The 27,506-nt window shown below is 47.4% G+C and overlaps 1 protein-coding gene across 1 annotated transcript in view; it reads right to left on the bottom strand.

The window, feature by feature from the left end:
* LOC310799432 (low-density lipoprotein receptor-related protein 1-like) overlaps positions 1–27,506 on the bottom strand; it is a gene marked incomplete at its 5' end in the record, with an annotated part of 176,046 nt that overhangs the window by 57,003 nt on the left and 91,537 nt on the right. The window contains 22 exons of the mRNA XM_083662014.1: positions 886–1,060; positions 3,444–3,671; positions 6,147–6,278; positions 6,387–6,631; positions 6,815–6,979; positions 7,422–7,626; positions 8,880–9,077; positions 10,979–11,224; positions 11,366–11,563; positions 12,235–12,417; positions 14,956–15,123; positions 16,317–16,397; positions 16,950–17,066; positions 17,242–17,367; positions 18,643–18,783; positions 19,386–19,511; positions 19,653–19,842; positions 20,719–20,941; positions 23,923–24,103; positions 24,451–24,687; positions 26,568–26,711; positions 26,885–27,074. Coding sequence (XP_083518140.1) covers positions 886–1,060; positions 3,444–3,671; positions 6,147–6,278; positions 6,387–6,631; positions 6,815–6,979; positions 7,422–7,626; positions 8,880–9,077; positions 10,979–11,224; positions 11,366–11,563; positions 12,235–12,417; positions 14,956–15,123; positions 16,317–16,397; positions 16,950–17,066; positions 17,242–17,367; positions 18,643–18,783; positions 19,386–19,511; positions 19,653–19,842; positions 20,719–20,941; positions 23,923–24,103; positions 24,451–24,687; positions 26,568–26,711; positions 26,885–27,074 — 3,899 coding nt within the window. The remainder of the gene's footprint in view (positions 1–885; positions 1,061–3,443; positions 3,672–6,146; positions 6,279–6,386; positions 6,632–6,814; positions 6,980–7,421; positions 7,627–8,879; positions 9,078–10,978; positions 11,225–11,365; positions 11,564–12,234; positions 12,418–14,955; positions 15,124–16,316; positions 16,398–16,949; positions 17,067–17,241; positions 17,368–18,642; positions 18,784–19,385; positions 19,512–19,652; positions 19,843–20,718; positions 20,942–23,922; positions 24,104–24,450; positions 24,688–26,567; positions 26,712–26,884; positions 27,075–27,506) is intronic.

Consider the following 27,506-nt stretch of genomic DNA (forward strand, 5'->3'; position numbering starts at 1 on the left):
AGACAGGAGGGGACACGGTGTGAAACAGGAGGGGAGGGGACACGGTGTGAGACAGGAGGGGACACGGTGTGAGACAAGAGGGGACACGGTGTGAGACAGGAGGGGACACGGTGTGAGACAGGAGGGGACACGGTGTGAGACAGGAGGGGACACGGTGTGAGACAGGAGGGGACACGGTGTGAGACAGGAGGGGACACGGTGTGAGACAGGAGGGGACACGGTGTGAAACAGGAGGGGACACGGTGTGAGACAGGAGGGGACACGGTGTGAGACAAGAGGGGACACCAACATTACATCTACACCTAACCAGGGTCCAACATTACATCTACACCTAACCATCTATACCTAACCATCTACACCTAACCAGGGTACAACATTACATCTACACCTAACCATCTACACCTAACCAGGGTACAACATTACATCTACACCTAACCAGGGTCCAACATGAACGTTGTTGCCCCACGGCCAAACGGCTCGTAAATGTTCCCATGTTTGGCTGGTGAGTGAAGCAAATCTAGCAGCCATACTTAGCATCTAGCAGATTGTACCAGCATTCAGCTGGTGGCTGCTGCTCATTTTGGACCCTGCACCCAACTACACAGCAGACACACTGTCACAGCACACGGCAAACAGGAGGGAGCTTGATAGCCAGACCGTGTGTGTGTGTGTGTGTGTGTGTGTGTGTGTGTGTGTGTGTGTGTGTGTGAGAGAGAGAGAGAGATAGAGAGTTCTGTCTGTGTTAGTGTTGTGGGTTGAAGGTGAAATCAGCAGGGTGTCTGAGAGCCATTTCATTGATCTTGGTGTGACAGCTCTGTGTGTAGGTGTGTGTGCACGTGTGTGTGTGTGTGTGTGTGTGTGTGTGTGTGTGTGTGTGTGACCAACCCCAGTATTGGGTGCAGCACCAGACAGTGTGGTTTGTCCAGGCCCTGGATGACAGCATTCTTGAAGGAGCCGTCTAGTCTGGCGACATTAATCTGTTTCTTATTGGCATCATAGCTGGTCCAGAACAGGTTCCGTGACACCCAGTCCACTGCCAGGCCATGTGCGTTAGGCAGGTCTGAGGGTGGAGAGACAACACACAGTGAGCAGGTCTGAGGGTGGAGAGACAACACACAGTGAGCAGGTCTGAGGGTGGAGAGACAACACACAGTGAGCAGGTCTGAGGGTGGAGAGACAACACACAGTGAGCAGGTCTGAGGGTGGAGAGACAACACACAGTGAGCAGGTCTGAGGGTGGAGAGACAACACACAGTGAGCAGGTCTGAGGGTGGAGAGACAACACACACAGTGAGCAGGTCTGAGGGTGGAGAGACAACACACAGTGAGCAGGTCTGAGGGTGGAGAGACAACACACAGTGAGCAGGTCTGAGGGTGGAGGAGAGACAACACACACACAGTGAGCAGGTCTGAGGGTGGAGAGATAACACACAGTGAGCAGGTCTGAGGGTGGAGTGACAACACACAGTGAGCAGGTCTGAGGGTGGAGAGACAACACACAGTGAGCAGGTCTGAGGGTGGAGAGACAACACACAGTGAGCAGGTCTGAGGGTGGAGAGACAACACACACAGTGAGCGGGTCTGAGGGTGGAGAGACAACACACAGTGAGCAGGTCTGAGGGTGGAGAGACAACACACAGTGAGCAGGTCTGAGGGTGGAGTGACAACACACAGTGAGCAGGTCTGAGGGTGGAGAGACAACACACAGTGAGCAGGTCTGAGGGTGGAGAGACAACACACACAGTGAGCAGGTCTGAGGGTGGAGAGACAACACAGTGAGCAGGTCTGAGGGTGGAGAGACAACACACAGTGAGCAGGCCTGAGGGTGGAGAGACAACACACAGTGAGCAGGTCTGAGGGTGGAGAGACAACACAGTGAGCAGGTCTGAGGGTGGAGAGACAACACACAGTGAGCAGGTCTGAGGGTGGAGAGACAACACACAGTGAGCAGGTCTGAGGGTGGAGAGACAACACACAGTGAGCAGGTCTGAGGGTGGAGAGACAACACACAGTGAGCAGGTCTGAGGGTGGAGAGACAACACACAGTGAGCAGGTCTGAGGGTGGAGAGACAACACACAGTGAGCAGGTCTGAGGGTGGAGAGACAACACACAGTGAGCAGGTCTGAGGCTGGAGAGACAACACACACAGTGAGCAGGTCTGAGGGTGGAGAGACAACACACAGTGAGCAGGTCTGAGGCTGGAGAGACAACACACACAGTGAGCAGGTCTGAGGGTGGAGAGACAACACACAGTGAGCAGGTCTGAGGGTGGAGAGACAACACACACAGTGAGCAGGTCTGAGGGTGGAGAGACAACACACAGTGAGCAGGTCTGAGGGTGGAGAGACAACACACAGTGAGCAGGTCTGAGGGTGGAGAGACAACACACAGTGAGCAGGTCTGAGGGTGGAGAGACAACACACAGTGAGCAGGTCTGAGGGTGGAGAGACAACACACAGTGAGGAATCAATCAACATTCTCTTTGTGCTTTTGGACCAGAGACACTTTTTAATAGTTCTAAGAAGAGCTGAAGAACCCCCCCTTTTTTTTATTGTGTTCGCACTGATGGGGCAGGCTTTGTTGGTCGCATTGAAGCCAATGCCGAGTAATACAAGCTGCAGTTCCTCAAATGTCCACTTGAGGGTGGCTGCAAGAGCGAGTCAATCCACATTCACACCCCATGTTAAAATGCCCGTCTTTACAGCATAAATAAACATGTTTACAGCGACAGCCTGGTTCAAAAAACGGTTTTGGTCTGTATAAACAAATTTCACCTTTCATAATAACTGTACAGGGAGTGAATTTTAATATAACTCACCCGTTTAGAGTAAAGTATATGATAGAAAAGATGTTTTGGGCATGATTGACAGGACACCTGTCCAGTGATCGTGCAGCTGGCTGATCACGGACCAATAGAAGGCGGAGCTGCGGCTCTGTGGGGAAACCCCTGATCTCTGTGGGGAAACCCCTGATCTCTGTGGGGAAACCCCTGATCTCTGTGGGGAAACCCCTGATCTCTGTGGGGAAACCCCTGATCTCGCGTGAGTTGAGCAAGAACGTCAAGATGGCAGCGGCCAAAAAGCCAAACTAGAGGCGTCAAAACGGGAGATCACAAACCAATGGGTGACATCACGGTGACTTCGCTCATATTTTTTATACGGTCTATGGGTGGAGACAGCGACAGCGGGAGGACCCTCGGTGTTCAGGAACACTACCACTTTTGTCCACAGGGAGCCGCTAAAATCAACACAAAATGAATGTTCCTCGTACCTGCTTTAAAACGGAAAATGCAAACAAGCCTTTTTCGGGGACAGGAAAGATTGGAAGAGAAGGAGATGACATGAGACCAAGGTCTCAGGCCAGCTTTGCACCCAGGATGGTTACATGGATGTGTAACACAATATCCAATAGCGTGTATTTTACTGTGCTGCCTCCTCCGTACCAGCGGAGACCACAGTCTCAACTCCGGTGCCGTTGATGAAGGCTCTCTTGATGGTCTGGGTGCGGACATCTGACCAGTAGATGCGGTGCTCCATGGCGTCGTAGTCCACCACCGTCACGTTGTCGATGTCCGGCACGGTGAAGGAGATGATGTAGTTGTAGTACGGGTTGTCGATGTCCACTCCTCGGATCTCGATCTGCCGAGCGTACAGCAGGAACTGACGAGACTCTACGGGGGAGGGGCACACATTACAGCACGAACTAATGAGTGAACCTGATGACGCTGCCGGCTAAGCACGTTGTTCACTGAATAAATCTCAATAAGTCAATTTAAGTATGCGGTGGTTATTCACTTCTATATATATACAGTATATATACACACACACACACACACACGCACGCACGCACGCACACACACACACACACACACACACACACACACACACACACACACACACACACACACACACACACACACACGTGTATATATAAATGTTTTCATATATATGCACTATTTAGTTTTATTTTGATTTCTTTGTTTCTCAGTTCACTTATATTTAAAGTTAGAAGAAATCCAATATTAAAAAGACACGTTTTTTCAAGTTCAATAAATGCATGATGTTGCCAAAGTCAATGAGTCATCGCGTTGAATAATTGCGATCTCAATATCAGTCAAAAGTAATCGTGATTAATAATTTTTGCCATGGCGAGCAGCCCCAAGTCAAAAGCACTAGATTGGTGTGTAATCAAAGAGTCAAGTGCAGCTTCCAGTCAAAAGGCTTCATATAATACATCATATAAGGGCAAAGGCCGGAGTGGACACCAATGTGTCAGAGTGCTGATAGGTCGGTCGCAGCAGCGTGGGTGAATGTGTTTATCGTCCGTGCCACTCGAGCAGACAGACAGTTCATCCAATTGCATCTCTGACTCCGGTGATTGTGTCTGGCCGGCTAACTCGATAACACAGCCATGACCGCCAGTGAATTCAATCAGTGCTGACGCATTACACTGGCATTGGGCTCAACAGCCTTATCGTTTGACTGGGCACAGCGCTCAAACGATAGGCAGGGCGAGAGGAAGCGACGTGGGGAGAGAGTAATGATCCAGACGGGCCTGTATCGGCCTGGCCAGAGGAGGTGGTGAATGTGGAGAGCTGTGGCTCCTGACGCCTGCTTCAGACAGAATGGGGCTCTCCGTTCCCATTAACTCGGCAGATAATGGAAAGTGCTTCCCTGAATACTAAACTCACCCACTCAATAAGCTCACTCTCACAAGCTGTCGCAGCAATCCCACCTCAAAGTGAGAAAAGTCTGGATTGCTTAATCCCTCCCCCCCCTCTCTCTCTCTCTCTCTACACTGTGGTACTCTCTCTCTCTCTCTCTCTCTCTACACTGTGGTACTCTCTCTCTCTCTCTCTCTCTCTACACTGTGGTTCTCTCTCTCTCTCTCTCTCTCTCTCTCTCTCTACACTGTGGTACTCTCTCTCTCTCTCTCTCTCTCTACACTGTGGTACTCTCTCTCTCTACACTGTGGTACACTCTCTCTCTCTCTCTCTCTCTCTCTCTACACTATGGTACTATCTCTCTCTCTCTCTCTCTCTCTCTCTCTCTACACTGTGGTACTCTCTCTCTCTCTCTCTCTCTCTCTACACTGTGGTACTCTCTCTCTCTCTCTCTCTCTCTCTCTCTCTCTCTCTCTCTCTCTACACTATGGTACTATCTCTCTCTCTCTCTCTCTCTCTCTACACTGTGGTACTCTCTCTCTCTCTCTCTCTCTCTCTACACTGTGGTACTCTCTCTCTCTCTCTCTCTCTCTCTCTCTCTCTCTCTCTCTCTACACTATGGTACTATCTCTCTCTCTCTCTCTCTCTCTCTACACTGTGGTACTCTCTCTCTCTCTCTCTCTCTCTCTACACTGTGGTACTCTCTCTCTCTCTCTCTCTCTACACTGTGGTACTCTCTCTCTCTCTCTCTCTCTCTCTACACTGTGGTACTCTCTCTCTCTCTCTCTCTCTACACTATGGTACTATCTCTCTCTCTCTCTCTCTCTCTCTCTCTCTCTCTCTCTCTCTACACTGTGGTACTCTCTCTCTCTCTCTCTCTCTCTCTCTACACTGTGGTACTCTCTCTCTCTCTCTCTCTCTACACTATGGTACTATCTCTCTCTCTCTCTCTCTCTCTCTCTCTCTCTACACTGTGGTACTCAACTGCAGTTTTGCCAAGACAAGCACAGGGGAAAAGATCATCTGCCAGCTCAGAGGTAGAGCTGCCATGATTAGTCGATCGACAGAAAAGTAATAGCCAACTATTTTTTTAAATAAATAAAATAAAATAATAATAACATTAATAAAATAATAAATAATAAAATAATACAATTCTCTCCTTCCCAGCTTCTTAAATGTGAATACTTTCTGGTTTCTTAGTCTTCTATAGCAGTAAACTCATTATCTTTGGGTTGTGGACAGGTGGTCAGGACAAAAGAAGACCTTTGAGGATGTCATCCTGGGCTTTCGGGAAAAAGTGATTGACATTTTTCACCATTCTGTGACATTTTATAGACCAATCGATTAGTCGAGAAAAATAAGCGTCAGATCAATCGATAACCAAATTAATCGTCAAAGAGTATGTTTTGTACAATAATGGTGTGTGTGTGTGTGTGTGTGTGTGTGTGTGTGTGTGTGTGGGAGGGGGGGGGGCAGGCTTACCATAGCAGGTGTGTCTGTCAGTGCCCAGCTTCATGAGGTGAGGACAGGCACAAGAGAAAGTCTGGTTGTAGTTGATGAGGCAGAGGTGAGAGCAAGGTCCCAAGCCATCGTTAGCAGCACATGGGTTAGGAGCTGGAGTGGAGAGACAGAAGTGAAGACAGACAAAGAGTCAAATATATAATTCACGTGTCACACAAATCAGTAATATTCCTAGTTCTTCTTTGTGTGCGTACGTCTCACCCTGGGGCTGTCTGGATGGATGGTAGACCTGGAGGTCAAAAGGCTGCGTGTTGGTCCTCTGGACCACAGTGACGTTGTTTCCTGTCCACTTGTTAGCCTTGGCCAGCGTGTTGGTCCTCCAGTCCGTCCAGTAAACCTCTCCCCCATACATGGTGACGGCGAAGGGGTGCGACAGATACTCATGTCCCCTCAGAACCTCGATCAGCCCAGAACCATCGTACTTGGCTGAGTAAATGGCGTCCGACCTGGGTAGTGTACCATATTGAAAGATAATATTGAGATGTCTGGGACAGCTAAATGATACATGCATCAATGATCAATCGTATATGTGTGTGTGTGTGTGTGTGTGTGTGTGTGTGTGTGTGTCTGTGTGTGTGTGTGTGTGTGTGTGTGTGTGTGCGTGTGTGTGTTTGTGCCCTCTGTTTGACCTGGCATCGATCCAGAGGATGCGGCGCTCCAGATAATCCACAGTGAGTCCATTTGGCCAGCCTCCATTGCCAGTTTCCTTATGGATGGTCTTCCTGCCCGCTCCACTCATAGATGCTGCTTCGATCCTCGGCAAGCTGGCATCCCAGTCTGTCCAGAAGAGGATCCTGCAGCATCAACATGCCACAACATGCAGGTGGGGTCAGCTATTCACCTACTACCCTCATTAGAACATCTACTGTCTGTAGGTCCAGGATCAGTCAAGTTAATCCACCAAAACCGTAAACCTTTAAATCGTTACTAGTAACTCAGTAGATCTGCTGTAGAAGTGTTCTCTCTACAAGCAGGTTCTGTAGGCCGTGGTCTCTCTCTGTACTTCACATTTAAATTTGGACAGAGGAAGTTGTCGTCTTCAAGACTGGAAGTAAATTTGATGGTATTCGACCAATCACAAGTGGGGAAATGATTATCCCGCCTTATTTTTTGACCAACTTTGAGACCCCCAAAGTACAGACAGGTAGGCGGGGAACACTGCGGGAAAATAAATGAGTAAATTGCGGGAGCCAACGCGTCTCTCTTCAGAGACCATGTAGGCAGGGCAGTACTTACCCGTCCCGGGGGTCCAGGGCGATGGCTCGAGGGTGCTCCACCTCCCCGGCGAGCAGGGTGGTCCTCATGGTGCCGTCGAGCTTGGCCACCTCGATCTGATCCAGGTTGCTTTCCACCCAGTAGATGTTCCCCGCTATCCAGTCCACTGCCAGGCCCTCGGGGGTAGCCAGCCCATACTGGATGACCACATCAAAGCTGGTTAAGGCTGAGAGGGAAAAGAAGTAGCACAGAAGGGACTGTCAGCGGGGCGGGGAAGAAAGCGATAGCATGAGGTTGAGTTAAATGTGTCGTACATCTTTAGTTGAAACTACTGGAGAATTCTGATCCAGTCATCTTTGACTTGTTTTGTCTTACCGATCCAGTCATCTTTGACTTGTTTTGTCTTACTGATCCAGTCATCTTTGACTTGTTTTGTCTTGCTGCTCCAGAAATACTGATAGAATGTGTCCTGCTAAAGCCTCAACAAGCATTTTGTGAGTATATCCGTTTTCAGCATAAAGACTAACCCAACGCTAACCCTAACATTTCAGATTATACTGCAACTCAAAGCACTAATCCATTTTGCTCCAATAAATACAAATGATGCAAAAGTGATTAAACAATTTGCATTCAAAACTACCATCACACGCTGTTAAGTTAACAAAAGGTTAGTATTTGAGAGACAGTCTCCATATGTCTTCAACCCATAAAATGAAAACATAAACAAGCCAACACTGATGACAATAGACCAGTGTTGTTTTGTCATTTCGGTGCTCCAGGAGCACGTCTAGTTTGATTTATTTTTTCGCCTGTGTCAAAAGTGGAATAGGATTTGGCACTTGAAAAACTCTCCAGAAGAAGTGCCTTGCAGAGCTAGTGGCACATTTTCCAGGCCTCTTTCTAACCCACTCCTTTTCCATCGGATCCCTAATCAGAGGCAAATGTGTAATCATTTGAGAGATGAGTCATTATCCTGTCTGGAGCGGGGAAAACACACACTTATGCACGTGCTTGTATGCACACATAGAGATCAAAGTGATACTCGAGAACAACGCGCGCACACAAACATAACCTGCCTCTGTAGATAGGTCACGGCGGATTGCTTTGGTCTTTATGACGGTAGCACTTTAGTTTTGATTCACTAGTTGTGTCTTTTTTGCCAGCACTATAAATAAATCTGTGTTTCTGTTCAGCAGTGCCCTTAGCAACAGCAGCCAGGGTGCCTGGCAGTACATGTGCTAGCATGCAGACTCTAAGTCGGCCTGCCAGGCAGTGTCAATTCGCTAGTAAACACAAACAGCTCACGCACAAACAATCCCCAACAATCCGATCCCCAAAATTCCCTCTTTGTAAAATCTTTGTCGAAATCTTCATGAGAAGACTCATAAAAGTCGCAAGCAGGCAGCAAGTAGCAAGAGGTGCAGCAAAAACAGCATCTTGAGCATACTAAGACTCAGCAGGTGGCATTCGACTGCTCACCCCCATTCTCGGACAGCTTCCCGCGGTAGATCTTGTCCTCCACCACGTCCGTCCAATAGAGGGCGCTCTGGCTGAGGTGGAAGTCCAGGGCGATGGTGTTCCTCAAACCTGGCACCAACACACTGAACTCTCCCTTGTTCAGGTCAATGCGGCGGATCTCGTGGCGGTTGGAGAAAATGATAAAGGGTTTGAAAGGATCTGCGGAGAAGGAGGGGGAAGTCAAAGACCGTTCTCAAAAGGAGAGCCAACCAGATCTTAAAGGAGGCCCAATCAGATCTTAAAGGAGGCCCAATCAGATCTTAAAGGAGGCCCGATCAGATCTTAAAGAACCAACCAGATCTTAAAGGGTTAAAAAAACACTTCGCCTGCCACCTTTGATTGACCCTCAAACTATTTGAGACAGCATGGAAAACTTTGCAACGCAACCACGTTCCATTGCAGTGTGTGACTGTCTGCTTGTCCAGCGTGTTGGAAACAGCTAATCCTATGTAATTAAAACACAGCATAAATAAGACAGAGTCAGAGTTATCTGTAGCCAGCAGGCAGCCAGACAGGCAGGGTGATGAATGACTGGCTACTGGCAGGCAGCTGGTCTCTAAGACCTGGGAGTGTACAGCAGAATCATACAGGAAACTCAGCTTTACTCATTGGCTAGTTGCTAGTGGGAGAGAACTATAATCCTTATATGGATGATATAATTCAAAACTAATTTAATGTGATTGAGTAGTCGCTGTTTCCCATGCCTTGCCCATTAAAGGATAAGTTCACCCAAAAATGAAAATTCAGTTAATATCCACTCACCCCCCACACGAAGTTCTTTATTACACAAAACATTTGTGGAGTTTCACAGGAAAACATTGTTGCAGCATTTTCCTGAATAATTCAAGTGGATGGTGATCAGCTTTCAAATGTAAAAAAAAAGGAAGAAGAAAAATTAGGGGGGAAGGGGCGACAGGACATAAAATGCCTCTGCTGCAACACTGTTTTGCTATGGAACTCCACAAATGTTTTGTGGACTAAAAAAGTTCCCCTTCACTTTAGTCTCATATTTCAGATTCTTTCTTTCCCCACAAGATTAGTTACTGCTTTCCCTCCTCATCCTTTGGTGAAAACAGTCTTCCCTTCTCCCCTCCCTCTCTTTCTATTGTTGTTATTGAGAAGTAAGGTTATCACACTTTGGCATGGTGCGTCCTCTCCAACCACTCTCCTGCCTGGACAGCCTATCCTCTGCTTGATCCTAAACCCACACCACACTCCCAGACTCTGGAGCCTTCATTCTGCCGTCTCCAGGCCTGACAAAGCCCAGAGCCCAGTCCCTACTCTCTCCTCCCCCTGCTGAATATCATATATCATAATAATATGAAGAATAACATCAATCATATCATCCATCACCAGCTGTCATTCCTCATCCTCACTGCCAGTCTTTTCACTTTTACTTTCACTCTATTAAAACCTCCTCTGTCCCACCCTTACCCTCAACCCTCTTCCGCTCCCTCTCCGTACCCCTGCTCCCTCTCCGTACCCCGCTCCCTCTCCACCTCGCTCCCTCTCCACCTCGCTCCCTCTCCACCTCGCTCCCTCTCCGTACCCCGCTCCCTCTCCGTACCCCTGCTCCCTCTCCACCTCGCTCCCTCTCCACCTCGCTCCCTCTCCACCTCGCTCCCTCTCCGTACCCCGCTCCCTCTCCATACCCCTGCTCCCTCTCCATACCCTGCTCCCTCTCCTTACCCAACTCCCTCTCCATACCTCTGCTCCCTCTCCATACCCTGCTCCCTCTCCGTACCCCGCTCCCTCTCCATACCCCTGCTCCCTCTCCATACCCTGCTCCCTCTCCGTACCCCGCTCCCTCTCCATACCCCTGCTCCCTCTCCATACCCTGCTCCCTCTCCGTACCCCGCTCCCTCTCCATACCCCTGCTCCCTCTCCATACCCTGCTCCCTCTCCGTACCCCGCTCCCTCTCCATACCCCTGCTCCCTCTCCGTACCCCTGCTCCCTCTCCATACCCCTGCTCCCTCTCCACCTCACTCCCTCTCCGTACCCCAGCTCCCTCTCCACCTCACTCCCTCTCCGTTCCCCGTTCCCCGCTCCCTCTCCGTACCCGTGCTCTTGCAGTTCTCCAGATCAGGCTCCAGCTCCCAGCCCTCGTAGCAGGAGCATTTCACACTGAACTTGTCCTGCTCGCAGCGCTGGCTGCACTTCAGGTGTTTGGCACAGAAGCTCTGGATCTGACAGGTCTTGTTGTCGGAGCCTAACTCCATGCCCAGTGGACAGGAACAGATCACACCCTCGCCGGGCGCCACTGTGCAGTTATGGCTGCAGTCGCCATTGTCCAGTGAACACAGGTCTGCGAAAAGGAGAAGAGGAGATGAATCAAGTTTTAAGGATGGGTGACATGAGGGAAAAGCCTCAGAGAATTGCTGTGAAATCCTGTAGTGAGTTGGCGTTTCTTTTGCTGAAATGCAACCTGGGTAATGTAGTGCCTTACCACAGAGTTTCTCATCAGAGCCATCTGGACAGTCGTCGGTGGCGTCGCAAAGTTTCTCTGCGGGCAGGCAGATGGTGGAGTCGTTGGCACACACGTGGTGCGAGAGCTTGCACACCAGCGCCTCACAGTTGTCCTCGTCGGAGTTGTCCTCACAGTCACTGTCCCCGTCACACACCCAGGCTTTGCTGATACAGCGTGCTAGGGACAGAAGACAGGGTGAATAAATACTTACGGTGAGACATGGCAGGTGAATAGGGCAAAAAAGGCTGTCTTCTTTCTCATACTCTGAGCCAGAAAACTCCACTTCAGTAGCACTTAACTTACCTATTCTGTAGGATTTTACAGAGGGGTTTGTTCATATATCACGAAGTCATTATATAATATATATATATATCATTTTATTCCTAAAAACATGGCAGAAATAGATTTTTTTAAATGACTGTTGGATATCCAGTATTCCCTCAGTAAAAACCTTTGGCTCTCTAATATGTCGACAAAATGAAACACGAATTCTGAACCTGGCTTTATCCAATGTTCAGATTTCTATTCTGGAAATGTATGCAAATGTGCGCACGTGCTCGTGCTTCGCGTGCTCATTTCCAGGCCTCGTGCTAATTCCTACAGTAGCACAAGTTGAGCAATTGTGGAGCAGTTGTGCGCCACGGAACACCTCCGCCTTATAATAATAGTGAGATAATGCCTCATTTGCATATTTAAACATAACATTTCAGAAAGCTAACTGCAGGTAATCAACTGGGGGAAGTTTCACGGTGATACCTATTAGTAGTTAGCCTAGGTCTCACCTCAAACAGAGTTCATGTACTTCTGACACTTCAACATCTGAAGTGAATTACTTGAATCCCCCTCACCAGAATCCCTGCAGCCAAACTTGACAGCTGGGTCACACATGTGCGTGACGCCCTCACAGTTCTTCTCGTCACTCAGGTCCATGCAGTCGGTGTCGCCGTCGCAGCGCCAGCGCAGGGGGATGCACAGGCCGTCCATCCGGCACTGGAACTCATCTGTGTGACAACCTCCAGGCGGCCGGGTGGCTGTGCAGAGACAGAGAGAGAGAGAGACAGCCAGAGACAGAGAGAGAGAGAGAGACAGCCAGAGACAGAGACAGAGAGAGACAGCCAGAGACAGAGAGAGAGAGAGAGACAGCCAGAGACAGAGAGAGAGAGAGACAGCCAGAGACAGAGAGAGAGACAGCCAGAGACAGAGAGAGACAGCCAGAGACAGAGAGAGAGAGAGACAGCCAGAGACAGAGAGAGAGAGACAGAGAGAGACAGCCAGAGACAGAGACAGCCAGAGACAGAGAGAGAGAGAGAGAGACAGCCAGAGACAGAGAGAGAGAGAGAGAGACAGCCAGAGACAGAGACAGCCAGAGACAGAGACAGAGAGAGACAGCCAGAGACAGAGAGAGAGACAGCCAGAGACAGAGAGAGAGACAGCCAGAGACAGAGACAGAGACAGAGAGAGACAGCCAGAGACAGAGAGAGAGAGAAAGAGAGAGAGAGAGAGAGGACAGTTTAATGACCTTCTTTCAGTTGTTGCCTCCTGCACTGATCCAATCAGGACACAGAGCCCTGAGCACGGACAATGTGCTCCATCAAAAGATTGTGACAATAACTAATGAGGATCTGACTGGAGAACTGATTCAACGCTGCAATTAGAGCATTTAAATACTTGTCAAATTATAATGACTGGTAACAAAAAAAGACTAGAAGCGGAAAATGTTAGAATCACGTAGAATAAAAACTTGTCTTTATTGAAAAACCCCTTGTCCCTACTCACAACTGACGATTGGACTTGCATTCACGCTTGGATAAATAGTTGCGAATAACTGATAAATAACTGAAAAATAAAAACTAGTCGAGAATTGAACTAAAGTCTGTTGCTAATTAAAACAGCGACTTGTGTGAGTAATAAAAAAAAAAACATCTTGGATCTTGGAGGAGACATTTTTGGAAAGTTTGGACTGTTTCCCCCCCCGGCTTGGATTGGAAAAGACGCGGTGTTGACAACAGCGCATCGCAGCCATTAGAAGCGGTACGCTTACGTTTGTCTTGATGCATTCTGTGTATTTGTTGCAAATTTGAACCATGATTGAACACAGTCTGAAAGTTTTGCCTCTTGTCCAGTAGGGACTGTTTGGTGGGCTGCTTTGAATACTTGTAAAGCATAGAGCTTCTGTATATACTGTAGTTGTCAAGCTGTGGCTGCGTGCTCTGTTGAGTTGAAAAATCACATTGCCAAGTGCCGACAAGAGTTGTTGAGCTATTGCGAAGGTGGTTTATTTGTGGGGTGGCGTTTATTTGTTGCTGTGTATTTTGATGAATCGTGCATGTTGGAAAATGAGTGAACTGAGTTCTATGCCTCCATACTTTTGTATGCTTTCATTTGTTTTCGTGAGTAGAAGGATGTCTGAAGGACAAGGTAGTCGCTTAACCGTATAACGTTATATCTGCTGCCTCGATAGCAGGAGTTCCTCTCCATAACCTAAAGATCATGATTCACGTCCAAAATATATCATGGTGTTCTGTTTACACCTTTCTTTCGTAATACAGTACAGTAGCGTCTTTCCTCCATCTCGTCCATTCTGCTTTTCGCTTCATGTCCAACTCGATTGTTGACGTCATCGTAATCACATGGTTGCAAACAAGCTATATATAGACCATCCATCAAGGAGCTGTCAGTGTGAAGCAGCCATGGTGTGAAGGCCTGCCCCAGACTGTGGGAGGAGCTGGACCCTGGCCTGTACCGGCCCATTAGCCGGCACCCCAGGAGGCGGGTGGCAGGAACTGCAGCCCTCTGGTTCCAGCCCACGGTGTGGTCGGCAGATAAAGATATGTTTCTCTATGAAGCCCCACACTCCCACTATATTATTTGACTCACAGCTTTTTGCTTTGCTGCCTTTTTCTTGGGCCAGATCCGGTACTGCAGCGTGGTTTGCAATCTGGCCACAAATTACAGCCATTCACCAGTTTAACAAGCAAATAATACACCACAAAACATAAACAGGTAGTCTGTTTATAGATTTGACAGACAGTTAGGTTATTTAAATGCTCTTAATGACAGGGTATGTATCCTCCCATACTGAATGAACAAGGTGGATGGGATGTCAACACCAAGCAAAAATATTGCACCATATACAACAGTATAGTATATTACCTTTGAAGAGCAAGTTTACTGGAAACATAGTAGCAAGGAATTGGATATGAATATGTGTTGCTAAAATTGCTTACTGCTTACTGAAAGGGGTGCAAATAACATGACAGCTGTGGGTTAAGCTGAAATAATGTTGCTCTAGAAATACCTCCTGGCCAATCAGAAAGCACACCCCTTTTAGGTAATTATGCACACGTTTTTTTTCTTATATAATTGGTAGTTCAGCTTCTGCCCCAAGTGAAGTGCCACATACTCAGCAACTACATGATAGCTAACAGAATCCACCATTGGCTTTGTAATGCTTAAAAATCATGTAAACATGTCCTACATACACTAATCTACCACAGAAAGACGTTTAATATCTCTCAGTAACTGTAAAAGAGACCCAACCTGATTGGCAGGTTGTAAGTGACACTCACCCTGATTGGTGCAGTTGGCATGGGTCTCGTCGCTGTAGTCTCCACAGTCGTTGTCTCCGTCACACGTCCAGTAGTCGGGGATGCAGCGGCCGCTGTTACACTTGAACTGAGCACTGGAGCAGGAGTGACTACAGCCTGCTTCATCACTGTTGTCCCCACAGTCGTTATCTGAAGCACAGACACAGTCAGACGCACACTCGCACACATTGTGAGACACACCCACTGACCCAAACACATAAAGAACACAACAGCATGTGTACAGAAAGGGTTTGCTTTTGTTACAATGAATACATGGACAGTGAAAAACATGGAATACAAATCAAATGGAATATGAGAGGAGAGAGAAAGTAAATAATAATGGCAGAAACTGCATAGATCAGACCATGCACCATGAGGGAATGTACCCAGCGCTGATACATTGAGCTTGTTAGCAGAGCGTCCGGAACACCTACCCATACTAATTAAATGTACAAACTACTCTATAACTCATAGTGCTAGAGTACCTCATTTCAAAATACATTCATTCTCAAACTAGTCCTACAATCCCAATTATATGATATGTAATTAAACATATATATTAATTTGATCACTAATACAGCAACTACTCTTTCAGATTCTTGTCTCTTCATAGTATTCCCATGAGGTCACAAGCATTTTCCTACCAATATGGCGCTACAATACACACACATTGGCTGGTTGTGTCACTTGATTGTAATCACCTGTTAATTGATTACAATCACCTGTTAATTGATTACAATCACTTGCTATTTTCCTACCAAGATGGCCGTGTGGTGATGTAACAGAATGCTATCAAGAGAGTAATGTCATTTGAACTACTGAAGTCTAATTCACTTCCAGAGCTGTGCATCTTTGCCCCCTTTGTGAAGCGTAGCAGGCAGCAGTCGTGGGTTGTGGTGGCCTGTGCGTGTGGCCACGTGAGATTAGTGGGGAAGCAGCCCTGACTGGCTACAGCTAGGCTAGCGTCATGGCTATGGTGCATGTTGATCTATGCACTAACCGGTCGGGTTTGGACAATTCAACTCATCAGAGCCGTCCCCACAATCCTTTTCTGAAAGACAGAAACCAACGGAAGACAGCAGAGTGGGCGAACAGCACAACACGGCACAACAAAACCAACAACACACAAAACAACTCAAGACAGGAAAGAAAGGTGAAAAAACAACAACGACAACACACAAAACAACCTTCACGCGCAAACAGAGGAAAGCAGGAGCCAAGACGAGCCTGGCGGACCAACATGCACGGCAAGAGAGGAAATGTGACGGAGGGAAGGAAAGGAGTTGTCACTGGACACAGGCACACTGGAGAGGAAGAGGAGAGGATGAAGGACAGACACTGACCATTGTCGCAGCGCCAGTTAATGTTGATGCAGCGTCCGTTGTTGCAGGTAAACTGGGTGAGGGGGAAACAGGTGGGGTAGGCTGGGGACAGACAGAGACGGACAGTTTAGACGTCAATACAGCAACACACTTCGTTTTCTTCTCAACTGTACGTGGCCAATTCCCCCTCTGTCGACCTGGGGGAGAGTTGTAGACTAGCACATGCTTCCTCCGACACAAAGTTCAGTCGCCAGCCGCTTCTTTTCACCTGACAGCGAGGCGTTTCACCGGCAGGACGTACAGGAGCGCGTGGCAGTATCGTGCTATTCCCCTCAGTTCCCCTCCCCCTGAAAAGGTGCCCCCGACCGACCAGACGAGGCACTAGTGCAGCAATGAGGACACATACCCTAAACCTGCTTCCCTTTTGCAGACACAGCCAATTGTGCCTGTATGGATGCCCGACCAAGCCGGAGGTAAAACGGGGGCTCGAACCTGCGACTCTCATGTTGGTAGGCAGGGAATGTATCGTTACATTAAGAGGACCCCCAGCACTTCTTAAAAACTGTCTACTTGCTAATACATGAGTGTCATAGATGAGAGTACAGGTATAAAAGCACCCAGGCCGATGGTGAAATGTCAAACAAGGGGACCAACCACAGGACGCGGGTTCATCTGATCGGTCACCACAGTCATCGTCCAGGTCACATGTCCAGGAGATGGGGATGCAGCGGCCACTGGCACACGGGTACTGGTTGGGGGGGCAGGTGCGAGCTAAAAGACAAACATTATTATGTTACGTTAACATTATTACTAATACTAACATTATTAACACAACATTATTATGATTATGTCAAGAGGACGTGTGTGTGTGTGTGTGTGTGTGTGTGTGTGTGTGTGTCTGTGTGTGTGCGTGTGTCTGTGTGTGTGTGTACTGTGTACTGTGTACCTGAACAGGTGGTATTGGACTCGTCCTCGTCGTTTCCGCAGTCATTGTCTCCGTCACAGAGCCAGCGCAGTGGGATGCAGCGGTTGTTTTGGCACTTGAATCTGTCGGTGGGGCAGGTGTGCTGGTCTGGGGAGGCGGAGCATGTGAGCGTGAGAAGGGAAGAGAAGGCGTGTTGGAGGGGAGGAGGAGGGATACGGGATGTGGGGATGGATGGTGAGAGAGGTGGAGAGATGTGAGGCACACATGAGTGGAAGAATGGACAGATATTCTAGCTGTTTTGGACTGTGTTTTGTTTTGTCTGGAATAGGAACCTGTCTGCACTCTGACCACAGACAGACAGACGGACAGACAGACAGACAGACAGACAGACAGAGAGCATTTCCAGATTCACAGACATTCCTTCTCACACACACGCAACCACATACTCACATAAAATGGTGTGTATTGAGCGCACACTCACTAGACTCAGAGTCAGCTCTCACTCACTAGACTCAGAGGCCTGTGTCTGCCTGTCTGTCTGTCTGTCTGTCTGTCTGTCTGTCTGCCTGTCTGTCTGTCTGTCTGTCTGTCTGCCTGTCTGTCTGTCTGTCTGTCTGCCTGTCTGTCTGTCTGTCTGTCTGTCTGCCTGTCTGTCTGTCTGCCTGTCTGTCTGTCTGTCTGTCTGTCTGCCTGTCTGTCTGTCTGTCTGCCTGTCTGTCTGTCTGTCTGTCTGTCTGCCTGCCTCTCTGCCTGTCTGTCTGCCTGTCTGTCTGTCTGTCTGTCTGCCTGTCTGTCTGTCTGTCTGTCTGCCTGTCTGTCTGTCTGTCTGCCTGTCTGTCTGTCTGTCTGTCTGCCTGTCTGTCTGTCTGCCTGTCTGTCTGTCTGTCTGTCTGTCTGCCTGTCTGTCTGTCTGTCTGTCTGCCTGTCTGTCTGCCTGTCTGTCTGTCTGTCTGCCTGTCTGTCTGTCTGTCTGTCTGTCTGCCTGTCTGTCTGTCTGTCTGTCTGTCTGCCTGTCTGTCTGTCTGTCTGTCTGTCTGCCTGCCTCTCTGCCTGTCTGTCTGCCTGCCTCTCTGCCTGTCTGCCTGTCTGCCTGTCTGTCTGTCTGTCTGTCTGTCTGCCTGCCTGTCTGTCTGCCTGTCTGTCTGTCTGTCTGTCTGTCTGTCTATCTGTTTGTCTGTTTGTCTGCCTGTCTGTCTGTCTGTCTGCCTGCCTGTCTGTCTGTCTGCCTGTCTGTCTGCCTGTCTGTCTGTCTGTCTGCCTGTCTGTCTGCCTGTCTGCCTGTATGTCTGTCTGTCTGCCTCACTGCCTGTCTGTCTGTCTCTGTCTCTGTCTCTGTCTCTGTCTTTGTCTTTGTGTGTGTGTGTGTGTGTGTGTGTGTGCGTGCGTGCGTGCGCGCGCGCGCGCGTGCACGTAGTAACTCACGGCACAGTTCGGGAGCCTCGTCGCTGTTGTCCAGACAGTCATTGTCCCCGTCACACTTCCAGCGCTCCTGGATACAGCGGTTGTTCTTACAGGCAAACTCCCACGGCTGGCACTGAGGAGGGGGGATGTAGGATGGGTTGGCTAGAGAGGGAGGGATGGGGGGGGGGGGGGGAGGAAGAGAGAGTGAAAGAGAGACATAAAAAGAAGACGACAGAGAAGCAGGAGAGGAAGTAGAAGTGACAGAATCAGCTTTTGAATGACTCATTTTTCAACATGAAAAACGGGGGCTTTTTGAAGTGAAGCACAATCACAAGAGTAGCAAAGCATCAGTCAAAAGTGGAAAGAAATCGGAGCCTGCTCAGTGCAGGAGAACTGAGGCATATCTGCCTGCTTTCAAATATAATATATGCAGGTACTCATAGCAACACACTCGCACACAGCTTGACTCATCTTTGAAGTAGATTGTTCTTGCCCAATATCAATAAATACTTATGTAAGTATAACAGACTCATCCAATCACAGTGATTCACAGAGACACAGTTGCCAGTATGTGGAATATCCCTCAGTCTCACAAACACACGCACGCACGCACACACACACACACACACCTACACACACACACACACACACACACACACACACACACACACACACCTACACACACACACGCAAACGCACGCACGCACACACACACACACACACACACACCTACACACACGCACGCACGCACGCACTGTATTTACCTTTGCAGCTGGTGTTGTCGGCTGGCTCTAATATCTGGTCCTCTGCACAGGCGCACTGCCTGCCTCCCGGTATAGCCAGACACAGACTGCTGCAGCCTCCATTGTACACACGGCACGCATTAGAGCCTAGAGGTGAACACACATGACGCACAGGTATAAGCGTTAATGCAAATCACAAAATAACCACAAGTCACGTCAAGTGGTACGTGTCATAGAATACTGTAAGTCTTTGGGTATCTGGTCTGTGTGTGATGTGCTGCCCCCTACCTTGCTGCTGCTGAGCGTCATACATGCGGATCTCGAAGATGGGTGGTCTCTCGTTGCGCAGCAGAGTGGCCACGCCGGTGGTGGTGTCCAGCTTGTAAATGCGCCCGCTTCGGTACTCGTTCCAGAACAGGAAGTGTTTGTAGTGGCACAGACCAAAGGCGTGGTTCAGCTCCTGGCCCTCGTACACCGTCTGGGGACGTGAGGAAAGCAACAGGAGGGTAACGTCTGCTCAGAGAACACACAGCTACACACACACACACAGCTACACACACACACACACACACACACACACACACACACACACAGCCACACACACACACACACACACACACACACACACAGCTACACACACACACACACACACACACACACACAGCCCTGTGCGTTCAGATAGACAGGAGTCTGGGAACACACCTGGACAGTTAAAGCATACACGTTAGTCCATGGTGGTGCCAAGGTGGATGGTGGAAGTGTAAATAGATTTGAAAATGCATTGGCCAGTGACATTTGATCATCTATAATGGGCAGCTACAATTGTCTATTATAAAATATTTCAACTATATTATACCAATTTCTGGATTATAAAGTTACAAACATTTAAATATGATATCTCTAAATCATTGTTGCACAGCAAAACAACACCATATAGCTATTATTATTATTATACCAGTACACTATCAGCAGCTGGTGAAATGTATCGATAATCTAAAAAATGTAGCTGCCTTCTATACTTATACTATCATGCCAAAATATAGCCCTCACACAGGCTATTAAATATGATGAATAACCCAAGTTGTTATATATATGTACTTCCAGTGTATATTCCAATGTACAGTATTTTACAGCACACTCGCTTTTAGCTCGATCTGTCAGAATAATCCCCCGCTTTGATTCCACTGAACCCCTCTCTCTCTCTCTCTCTCTCTCTCTCTCTCTCTCTCTTTCTCTCTCTCTCTCTCTCTCTCTCTCTCTTTCTCTCTCTCTCTCTCTCTCTCTCTCTCTCTCTCTCTCTCTCTCTGGAGTGCAGTAAAATAATCCTGATGCATGCGACAGAGAGAGTGCTGACCTTGCGCTCTGAGTTGTTGAGGTAGACCATCTCGATGCGGTCGTAGTAGGCGTCCACCCAGTACAGGAGGCCCTGGGGGATGTCCAGGCTCAGGCCGTTGGACCACAGCACCGTTTTGCTGGACAGGAAGACGTTCCTGTTGGAGCCGTCCATCCACGCCCGCTCGATCTTTCCTCGCTTGCTCTCCTTAGGGTCCTCCTCCCAGTCTGTCCAGTACATCCACCTGAGGGAGCGACAGGCCAGCTGTTACCAGTGTTGGGCAAGTTACTTTCAAAATGTAATATACTACATATTACTAGTTACTTTCATTTGAAAGTAATAAGTTACTTTACAATATTACTTTCTGTGTAGAGTAACTCGTTACTTATTACACTACTTTTGCATTACTTTGACCAAAACAACAGCAGCAGCAGAATGAACCATCCCCAAAAATCATTTCAACCGCCTTGAAGTCAGTGTAAACAATCCAAAATTCTAAATGTTATTCTTTTCCTTTGTTATTGTCATCTATAGTGGTTATTTGCATAAAAAAACACAGTTTGATTAGGAAATGATTGTATCTTTTTTAAATATGTGCTTCGATTTGATCAAATGTAACTCAATTTGTAACTTGAGTTACTTGACAAAGTAACTGGTATAATATTACTGAAATCCTATAAGTAATAAGTTATATTACTGAGTTACTGCTAAAAGTAATGTATTACATGTAATATGTTACTTTTGTAATGAATTACCCCCAACACTGGCTGTTACAGTACAGCCGCAAAGGTGGACAAAGTCCTCATCTGTGTGCTCGTGTGTCAGATATAGATGCGGACAGAGAAAGGGAGAAGGTGGAGTATCCCAATGCAACCTTTTCCATATCAGGGATCCATCATTTAGTCCACATTAGGGCAACGGACCCCCATTGGATGACATTTTTTGGTCTCTCCCTATGAAGAGTGCTGAAAAGTGCTATTCATAGGGGCTGCACAACAGGCTGATGACAATCTGTTTTGTAGGTAGTGATAAGTGAAATTATGATCAAAACAGTCAATCTGTATTGTAGGTAGAGTGATACGTGAAACTATGATCAAAACAGTTATTCTTGACCTGGAGGGACTTTGGCTGGAAGAGCCTGATTTGCTTTTTTATAACACCAAAACAAAAATCAAAATTCACTGGATCTCAGCATCATTGCTGGCGGGAGTGTGGGTCAACACAGGCGGGCCATGCTCATATATTTTGGCTCTGCCCAAATATCCAACCCTTTTGGGAAGACATGAGAGATTTGATTTAAAAAATAATGGGTTTCGATTTTGAGATGTCCTTTTTCACACTGTACTTCGGAATCATGCCTGATGGTTTATGTAAAAGTGACACCTATCTCCTGAAAATACTACTGGTTGCATGTAAAAAAGCTATCACCAGGTGTTGGCTCCAGAGAAGCCCTCCTACTGCTGGACTTTTCATAGGAATCGTCAACCATATACATCTTATGGAAAAGATGACATTCACTCTCCGCCTCCAGAAAGACAAGGGGGAAAACCTCTGGATAAAATGGGACTGTTACCTGCAGGAATCTGAGACTGGCTAGGGTTCTTTATTTTTTTTATTTTTTTTTATTTTTTGTATCTCTCTCTTTGTCCTCTCGCTTCCATCCAACATTCTTTCCTCTCTCTTCCATACTTGAAATAACAAAGTTACTAATATAAGAAGATACCTCTCTCTAACAAGACCTCATGTTCGCTGCCCCATTTGTACTTGCATTATTGTTTTGTTTATATTTGTGTATACCTGTCTGTCTTTGTCTATTTTGGAAAATTGACAAAATAAAGAGTTAAAAACAACAACAAAAAATGTTATTCTTATACATTCTCTAATTGTGTCAACTTCTTGGAATATAATTAATGGTGAAGTTTGAATCATTCTTTAACGTGTTGGGGACCCCCCTCGAGGAAACCCTGGTGTGGAAGAATCGGTTGGCTCTACAGTGTTTCCCAGCTGATCTGTCGATAGGCTGACCGGCAGTGTGTTTGTCACCAGCAGGTACTTGGGCACCTGTCAATCCTCAGCACTGATCTAGGCAGCAGAGCTACTGGCCCCGTCACAACACTGTCCAAATATGTCCATCCACTTCTCCACTGGAATGTCCCTCCTGTTTCATATTCCTCTCTCTCCCTCCGTCTCTGTCTCTTCTGTTCCTTCCTCTTTTCTTTCCACTCATCTCTCTCTCTTCCCTCTCTTCACTCTGTGACTGTGCCTGATTGATTACAGGCGTTAGTGGAGGCGAGTGCCTTTCCCCTGAGGAGTGTGTGTGTGGACGCACATCGCCCTGTCACTGGCAATCCAAAAGTGTGTGTGTGTGTGTGTGTGTGTGTGTGTGTGTGTGTGTGTGTGTGTGTGTGTGTTTTACGAGTGCGTGTGTGTGTGTGTGTCTCGGGAGAGGGGCTGAGAGGTCACATCAATAAGACACGCACACACAGATTAAGAGCTATTTGAAAGAGCGCTGATGCACAAGAACTCGTTTGTTCCCTGGGCCATCAGGCTAGATAACGCCTCTTCACTGGGCAGGGGGACGCTCCCCAGGGATGTGGGCCACTGAGATGGGCCACGACCGGGCCTAAGTGTGTGTGTATATATGGCGATGATATGGTGATGTATGTATGGATCTATGTATGTATGTATGTATGTATGTATGTATGTATGTATGTATGTATGTATGTATGTATGTATCTATCTATCTTGTAACCCGGCGCAAAGACAATATGTCATGTTGATAGTATTTTAGATCTAGTTTAGTCAGTTTTGTATATGCATACAGTAGTTGTCTCCATGCAGAGGCACTTTCTTTCTTGTCTCTGCATGGACATTTTTCTTTTATCTTTTATCCTGTTTATTCCTATTGTTTTAGTCTCTTAGCGTGATTCTACAGACATTTTTATCTGCACCTACCTACCCTGTAATGTACATGTTGGAAGCTACTCTACACCAGAACTTCCTTTGCCATCAATAAAGTATTTATCCATCCATCCATCCATCCATCCATCTATCTATCTATCTATCTATCTATCTATCTATCTATCTATCTATCTATCTATCTATCTATCTATCTATCTATCTATCTATCTATCCATCTATCTATCTATCTATCTATCCATCTCTCAGCTAGTCATCTCAAAGCCAGCATAATCTCCACCTCTGAGGTTATGCACAAACCCTCACCCGTGTAGAGGATCCACCACGATGGCGCGTGGGTGGGTCATTCTGCCCTCGATGAGGGTTTTGCGGGTCTGTGAGGCCTTTTCCAGCCGCGCCACACTGATGGTTTTCTTGGGCCCGTCGTCTGTCCAGTACAGGTTGTCAGCCATCCAGTCCACAGCGAGGCCCTCTACTGTGTGAATTCCTGGGACACACACAAGATGACCATTGCTATAGCACACGAAGGAACATCACTCACTCCAAAATCACAGTTTGGCCCATGACCTTTTTGTATTTTGCTCTCTTTTATTTGACTTTAACTGTATTTTACTTGTGTACAATTTTACTGATGTCTAATTTTCTATATTTGTTTTGATGCTGCTTTCTTGGCCAGCTTGCCCAGGCTTGGAAAACAGAATTCTAAATCTTAATGAGACTAGCTGGATAAATAAATGTTAAAAAGACAAACGACAAAAAGTGTTTTAGCTATATTTTCAGTTTGGCTTCTTGCATCACTACTTGTATCTCTCCAACCAGCTGTGGTTCTTGTACCTTCCTTCAGAATGGTGTCCCTCTCTGTTCCATCAATCTTCTGGCGTCCGATGAGGTAGTTGCTGGCGTCGGCAAAGTAGATGAACTCGCTCTCGGCGTGGAAGTCCAGGGCCCTGGGGTTCATCAGGTTCTCTATGGGGATCATGTACTCATCCGGCACCTTGGCGTTCATGTCCATGCCCCTGATGACCCCTGGACGACCTTTACCATAGACCAGGAACAGCTCGTGCTCTGGCTCTGAAGCGAAACCAAGAACAACAGAAAAGTCCATACTGTATACAGCTTAGAACGGCATTCACATGAACAGAATTCACCTGCACATCTCCTGTTGTTTATCGATTTCTGTTCGACGAAGAATCAAGAGATGAAATGCTGACTCACAAATGCATTCTTCCAAATAACTTGTATTGATTAAACAAGGAAATAATGTGCAATATCAGCAAAAGCCCTTAATGAAAGTTAAGTGATTTTCAATTATGTCAAGAAAGGTGGAGGGCCAGGAGGGGTGCAGGGGGGTTATTGTTGAGCGAAAGGTTGCCTTTAGTTCAATCAATTCCCATTTGTGCCATTTTCAAGGGCAGGCTATTCTCAGAGGCACATCCATTATTCTGCTATTGTTGCCTGATAGAATATGAATACACTCGTCAGATGGAGCTGAATCAGCCTGGCTGCTTCACAGAGAGGTCAGCGGGGGGATACAGAGCTCCACTAAGTGGCTTCTGGTGTTTCTCAGCTCTTTAGTTCGTACCAGCCTACAACCCAGGGCAGCACAGCAGCATCTCTGAGCCAACCTTGGCCGCCCTTGGCTTTGGGTCAATATTAGAGGAATCAATGTAGCTCCCCAGCTCCTTGGTACAGTTAGGCTGCTGGAGCTATTTTACACATTGATTCTGGAGGCTGAATATCAACATCAGGTGAGAGAGGAAAATCTCATAAGCTAGTCAAAGAAGCTGGAAGTGAGGGCAAGAACGGAGTATATTGAAAGGCAGATTAATTATCAGCTAGAGTTGTTGTGGAGAGTTTGACAGAAGATCTTTTGGGTTGAGTAGGGTTGGGTATCATTAGGATTTTAACGATTCTGATTCTGATTCCAATTCTGCTTATCGATCTAATCCAATTCTTTGTGGGGCTGGATCAAAATAGGTCACATGTTTATTTTGTTTAAACCATTACACAAGTCATATTCTTAATTATTATCATAACATTGCGTTGCCATTTATTATGATTTTTTTGTAAACATCAACAGTTTATAATTTGTTGTATTCACCTTATGTAGCCACGCCCATTTGACCTGGTTGTGTGGTCGTTCGACGACTACCGGCAAAAAAAAAGAAAAAAAAAAATGGCTGGCTGCTCCAATATAATCTAACTCTGAATTAACTAATAATTTAGCCAATTGTGTGCAACATACCAAATAAAAGCAAACGGCAATGTCTAAGAATGCAACGCCATGTAACTGGCTCGTTAATTCTCGCATTCCAGGGAATTACGTTAACGTCTGCGGGTCTTTAAGACGCAAGTGGCTCGAGCGCTCGGAGGACAGAAAACCTTCTGAAGCTTTCTTTGTTGGAGTCCAGGTATGTTTTACAAGAAAGTGCTCGTCATTGTCGACGATAACGTTATCTGACCTGGCTAACAGTGGATACTCCGCTTGCTTGCTGTGTACCGAGCTCAAAGTAGTAGGCTACGTTATTTTACACCCTGCGCTGTCCGCTACAAAAACAACTCTCTTCTTCATGACGTTCTTTCATATTTGGCGCCGTGACCGCCGGAAGTGTTAATAGGACCCGGAAGAATTTGGCCCACTGTAAGGTCTGAAGATAAGGTGAATACAAATTTAAAATTAACACTTTATGTAGGGTCTGTGTCAGACTCGGATTTCAATAGTATGTTCGGCACGCAAAATTTGTTTCGGAATCAATAAACAGAATTGAATCAGTTTCGATTCCTTTCGAGTTTCAATTCGTAGACACAACACCTTGTGAGCTGTTGGAACAGGTAGACACAACACCTTGTGAGCTGTTGGAACAGGTAGACACAACACCTTGTGAGCTGTTGGAACAGGTAGACGCAACACCTTGTGAGCTGTTGGAACAGGTGGACCGAGGCCTACTCACTCTTGCAGGACTTGCCGTCGCTGCCCAGGCTGAATCCGGAGCGGCAGCGGCAGGTGCGGCTCTTGTGGCTGTTCCCCAGCAGGCAGATGTCTGAGCAGCCTCCAGCCTTCCCAAACTGGTCCGCCTCACAGGCGTGGCTCCGCACTGGACACCGAGGAGGACCAGTACAACGTCACCACACCACAAGCATACATACAGTACGCTATGCAGCTGTGTGTGTGTGTGTGTGTGTGTGCGTGCGTGTCTATGCATGTGTGTGTGTGTGTGTGTGCGTGTGCGTGTGCGTGTGCGTGTGTGTGTATGTGTGTGTATTCTACCTGGCGGCTGGCGTCTCTGGTGGTACACGTGCAACGCCCCTCCCTTGTCCACCCGCGTCACCACTTGGTAGTCTGTGTTGTTGAAGCGGTTCACCCTGATCACACTGGTCTTAGGCTGCATTTTAGCGTTGTCTGAGTTGGTGGCGTACAGGTAGTTTTCAAACACCGTCAGCCCGTACAGGTGCTCGATCTGACGGAGAGAAAAGCAAGGGAATAAGTGGAAGGTGTGACGAAAAGAGAGGGAATACAGAGGGGTGGTGTGAGAGAAGAGAGGGAATACAGAGGGGTGGTGAGAGAGAAGAGAGGGAATACAGAGGGGTGGTGAGAGAGAAGAGAGGGAATACAGAGGGGTGGTGTGAGAGAAGAGAGGGAATACAGAGGGGTGGTGAGAGAGAAGAGAGGGAATACAGAGGGGTGGTGTGAGAGAAGAGAGGGAATACAGAGGGGTGGTGAGAGAGAAGAGAGGGAATACAGAGAGGTGGTGTGAGAGAAGAGAGGGAATACAGAGGGGTGGTGAGAGAGAAGAGAGGGAATACAGAGAGGTGGTGTGAGAGAAGAGAGGGAATACAGAGGGGTGGTGTGAGAGAAGAGAGGGAATACAGAGAGGTGGTGTGAGAGAAGA

The sequence above is a fragment of the Poromitra crassiceps genome (genome assembly GCF_964638095.1).
Source record: "Poromitra crassiceps genome assembly, chromosome: 27".
NCBI classification, from domain to species: domain Eukaryota; kingdom Metazoa; phylum Chordata; class Actinopteri; order Beryciformes; family Melamphaidae; genus Poromitra; species Poromitra crassiceps.